The sequence below is a fragment of the Formica exsecta genome, unplaced genomic scaffold (genome assembly GCF_003651465.1).
Source record: "Formica exsecta isolate Colony F162 unplaced genomic scaffold, ASM365146v1 scaffold303, whole genome shotgun sequence".
NCBI lineage: Eukaryota > Metazoa > Arthropoda > Insecta > Hymenoptera > Formicidae > Formica > Formica exsecta.
Window position 1 is genome coordinate 592,395 of NW_021850289.1, and position 5,053 is coordinate 597,447.

The window sequence follows — 5,053 nt, forward strand, 5'->3', positions numbered from 1 at the left end:
ATCCTGTATATATATGTATACATATACAGGGTGATTCATATAAAGTAACCGATTTAATTATTAGCAAAATTTGAAGACATAAAAAATTAGTTTATACCGACATGTTCAGTATAAAGGGGGACATCATATAGTGGAAACGATTATTTTATGAGTGGAGGCGTTGAGGACATTTCAAAGTCAACTTTATTTTTTTAAATAAAACCTTATCTTTTATTGCATATTCTTATAGTCCTTCTTGAGATTTTTCAAAACACTATAATAAAGTATTTTTTCATTAAGTATTTTTTGAGTTATTTTATATTTTAATCTGACACACATATTTTGATATAAAAATTAAAATATCTCGTAAAATATTTAGTTTTTGATAATCTTATCGTAATACTTTTATGTACAGAATAATGAGACAAATCAATTAGTGTAAAGAAAAAAACAAATAATTGTTTTAAAAAATACATTGTAAATAATTACATACTTTTTCTTAAAAACAATTATTTTCTTTATACCAATTGATTTGTCTCATTATTCTGTATATAAAAGTATTACGGTAAGATTATCGAAAACTAAATATTTTACGATATATTATATTTTTTATATCAAAATATGTCAGATTAAGATATAAAATTATTCGAAAAATACTTAATGAAGAAATACTTTATTATAGTGTTTTGAAAAGGTCTCGAGAAGGGTTATAAGGATATACAATAAAAAATAGGGGGTTTCATATAAAAAAATAAAATTGAAATAATCCTTTGGACTTTGAACAAAAGTCAAATGAAGATCAATATCAAATGACCCCCTCAACACCAAACAACTTTTGTCTTAAACATTTTTGTCTTAAACTTAAGGGCTCTGAAATATTTCAGTGGATTGATTAAAATGATCCATACTGTATATGCCATAACCTTGATTGCTATGATATCTAAAGTTTAAAATAATTAATGCGCACAATTATATCGAAATTCGTTTGTCATTCAAGCATAATTAAATGATACATTCGGGCAATTAATTATTAATTGTATAAATGGCCCGCTCTTGATAACGAGCGCGTACAATATCAATTTCACATCAGCGCGTATCAATATCAATTTTGTTTTAGACATAGAATGAGAGAAATATAGTCCATCGAATCAACTACAAATAAAATAGTAAAAGTATCTATTACATGTTTGTCATTACTGTTTTACTGTTAATAACAGTGCGTGGCTATACGTTAGAAACAGTCTCAAACTTTTCCTTGTCCCTTTTCAGATCTGATAGCTCTTTCCAAAGTTTTTAATATATGTATACATATATAGGTAAGAATAGTATTAGATATTTTTTTGTGTTTTTCACACTTTAAGAGTTTCTAAAATCGATAATGTATTTAAAAACATATTATAATTTATATAGAAATTTTATATCCACAGTTTAATAGCTCCTAAGATAATGCAGTAAAAATAAATGTTAAAGAAAAGTCTTCGTGAATTTTTTTTTTTCATTTCAGTAAAAATACTTGAAAGAAAAAAGAATAATCTATATTGTTATTGTTGATGTACGAAACTATAATGAATATATTAAGAAATGATGATTAACATACACGCGCGCGCGCACACGCACACACACGCACGCACGCACGCACGCACCGCACGCACGCACGCACGCACGCACGCACGCACGCACGCACGCACGCACGCACGCACGCACGCACGCACGCACGCACGCACGCACGCACGCACGCACGCACGCACGCACGCACGCACGCACGCACGCACGCACGCACGCACGCACGCACGCACGCACGCACGCACGCACGCACGCACGCACGCACACACACATATAAACTCGAGTAATTCAATTATGACATAGTACTGCACAGAAAAATAGATACGCCAATATAACGAGATTGAAAAATAAATTACCAGCATCTTATTTTCCATCATATCATCTTTTTCCATATAGTTTGAAACAAAACAAAGAATTTTGATCTACTTGAAACAAAGTCTCTTATTTTCAGCCGAAGAATTTTCCACGGCAAAGAGACATCACAGTGGTCACTTTCGACATACGTCAGCCGAAGTTTGGGATCCTCATCCGCAATACGAATTTACCGCCTTTGGAAGACGATTTCGTTTGCGATTGGCGCACGACGCCAGTTTCGTATCTCCCGATCTAAAGGTAAGAAAGATCGATCAAGTAACATTTCTCTCTCTCTCTCTCTCTCTCTGTTATTAAATCATGTCATATATATCTATCTATGTCTAATTATTATAAAATTATTGGACCAATAAAAAACCTTTGTGTAAAAGCAAAGAGAGAAAGCGCGTTAAAACGAAACGAGTTATAATTCGCGATTCTAGTCAATCATTTTCCTACTTAATTGATAGTCTTAATTTTATTTCTTACACGATGATGACGTAGGTGACGCATATGAGCGAGAACACAACTAGAAGAGAACATGCTGGTCATCAGTTGGGTTGCTATTACAGCGGGTCAGTCGATGGCGATCCAAGTTCAGCGGTCAGTGTCAGTCTTTGTCACGGAATGGTGAGTCACAGATTGAATTTTAGAGAATGTCTCGTCTTGCGATTCTTTATACGCATCGCACAAGTCAGTTAATTTCAACCGATTACAAGAATGATAAATCTGCCAGAGTCTATTTGTAGCGTGAATCGATTAGTATAAAGTCATATTTTTCTCCAGCTCGGTATATAATAATTTTAGGCTATCGTTACGGCCTTTATTGGGGGTTATTTTGATTATACAAAGCAGATTAAAGTATTTAACAAACCTTTTTCACCATTGTTTCCTCGATGAGATCGTTATAGGAAGAATTAATAATAATATATTTACGCATCAAGAACTTTGTGTTTTGGCTATTATCGAAGCTTCTCTCTTGTTAAAAGCTTTTCTCGATACTTTTTTCGAAATTTGCATCTTTTTTTAAGTTTTTTTTTTTTTTTTCCAGAAAAACAAGAATCTGAAATAGAAAAATTGTAGTTTTCCCTTCTTGAACATTCTTTCTAATGATTTAGGTCACGTTTTAATTTAGCCATGGCAAGGTTAGAATAATCAATCGGCCGTCTGTTTCAGATGTAGAAATAGGAAGAAGTAAGCACTCGTTTGAGTCGAGCCTTGATGTCTTTCCTCTAGATAATGAGCCTAGCCACTCGATCTAATTATTCGAGAGACAGTGAATCTCGTTTGCTATCGCGCGATTGCTTTCGCGGATACTTTGGTTTCTCTGACTCTCTTCATCATTTTCCAATATTCTTAATTTTGTCTTTGATATTTATTTCCGTGTCGCTACCGATTTTTAATAATGTCCATCTTTGCAAACTAATTGTAAGCTCCAAATATTTTTAAATTTTTCTTAAAGTATAGTTTGTGTGTTTAAAATTAATTGGAAAATATAAGTTTGTCATCCGTTTTCCTCATTTGAAGCTTGACTTGTCAAAAGTTTCTTATTTTTTAGTTGTTACTTACTCTTATGTCTGCATTTCGATATTGTGTCGAGAGAAAATCATTTCCAGAATCCGTGTCAAAAATTTAGAGATTTATAGCCAAAGAATTTGTAGTGTAAATAATACCCGGTAGTTTTTATGGTCTTTGTATAAATATATAAATGCATACTACTTACGCGTATAAGTATATACGTAATGTATCAAGTTAATGTATCTTTTGAAATATGACTGTGTGTCAAGAATTGACACGTGCGCGTGGCGAGAAATACAAAATGTTTAATTTTGCGTGACTCAGTAATCATCGTGTATCTTTTTATTTGTTTAAATTTCAGTCACGAATCATCATAATAGTACGAGTAGATTAAGCGGTTGCGAAAACTCAAGTTTTCAAGTTTTTTATCACCAGCAAAATTCCGTACGATATGTGACGATGATAGCGATATTAATTAACAATTATCTTTTTTTTTAATAAATATGAGAATGTTTACAAATACGTAAAACTAAAATTATGTTTAATAAAAATTTAAGCATAATAGTTAATATCTTGCTTCTTTTTTTCTATTTTTTGTATGTCTTTAAGAGAAATTCTTTAAACGCTCGATTCAACATTTTATGCCATTCTCTCCAATATAATTATGTTAAAGTTAATTTTCTTATGTTAGCTTTGATTAAAATATATTATCTATATATTATACATTTCCTTGCTTTGTATCCGTGCATATAAATCTGCCGATCATAGGAGCAAAGAGGGAGGAGAAATTCATTATTATTTTATAATAATTTATAAAAATTAATCTATTACATCGAACAAAAAATCTCTTTACATACATGTACGTACTTTTACATACTTTTTAAACGCAAATAAACGAGATTATTGGATAAAGTACTTGACTGCCACGTTCGATATAGTGCCAAACATAATGGATGAATATATCTGGCAATTATCTAGCATAGTATGTATGTAAAAGGAAACATACATTTTTTAATCTTTATATTTAAAAAAAGGCACATGATATAATTACATACGTTTTGGTTGCAATTTTTCTAGATTCTCGTAAATATATTTAATCCATCCCCGATCACATCCCCGATTTACTAAGGAACGAACTTTACATTGTTTTTCGAGATACAGCACGGTATTATATATAAGAACGCAAATCTGCGAGTTGGACTCGAGCCGGTATGACCAGTTTTGAATCGACCTTGACAGAAATGTGTGAAATATAATAAGCGGAATTAATTACAGATATTTTGTTTGTGATGACATCTCGCGTGGTGCGATTTTTAATGAAGATTATTTCATCTTAAAAGACAGACTTTAGAAACATTGAAAACGATTTATATCTTTATCTCATTATTTTATACGATTAAAGACGCTTAAAGTAAACTGCTCTCCTTTTTAAACTAAAAGCTGCTAAGATAGGACATTTTTTAATATCAAAAGTAAACGTAAAAGCAAAAAGGTCAATAAAAAATCATGATGATAAAAATATGTACTGTGTCACATATATACTTTAATAAAATATACGAGACGAAATTTTTCTATAGACATATGTTATTATTATTATTATTATTATTATTATTATTATTATTATTATTTATTACCTCTATGA

At 31.1% G+C, this 5,053-nt stretch overlaps 1 protein-coding gene across 6 annotated transcripts in view; it reads left to right on the top strand.

The window, feature by feature from the left end:
• The window catches only part of LOC115237651 (A disintegrin and metalloproteinase with thrombospondin motifs 9), a 50,454-nt gene that overhangs the window by 21,761 nt on the left and 23,640 nt on the right, over positions 1 to 5,053 (top strand). For all 6 annotated transcript variants that reach the window (XM_029810829.1, XM_029810830.1, XM_029810831.1 and 3 more), the window contains 2 exons: positions 1,994 to 2,154; positions 2,398 to 2,523. In XM_029810829.1, coding sequence (XP_029666689.1) covers positions 1,994 to 2,154; positions 2,398 to 2,523 — 287 coding nt within the window. The remainder of the gene's footprint in view (positions 1 to 1,993; positions 2,155 to 2,397; positions 2,524 to 5,053) is intronic.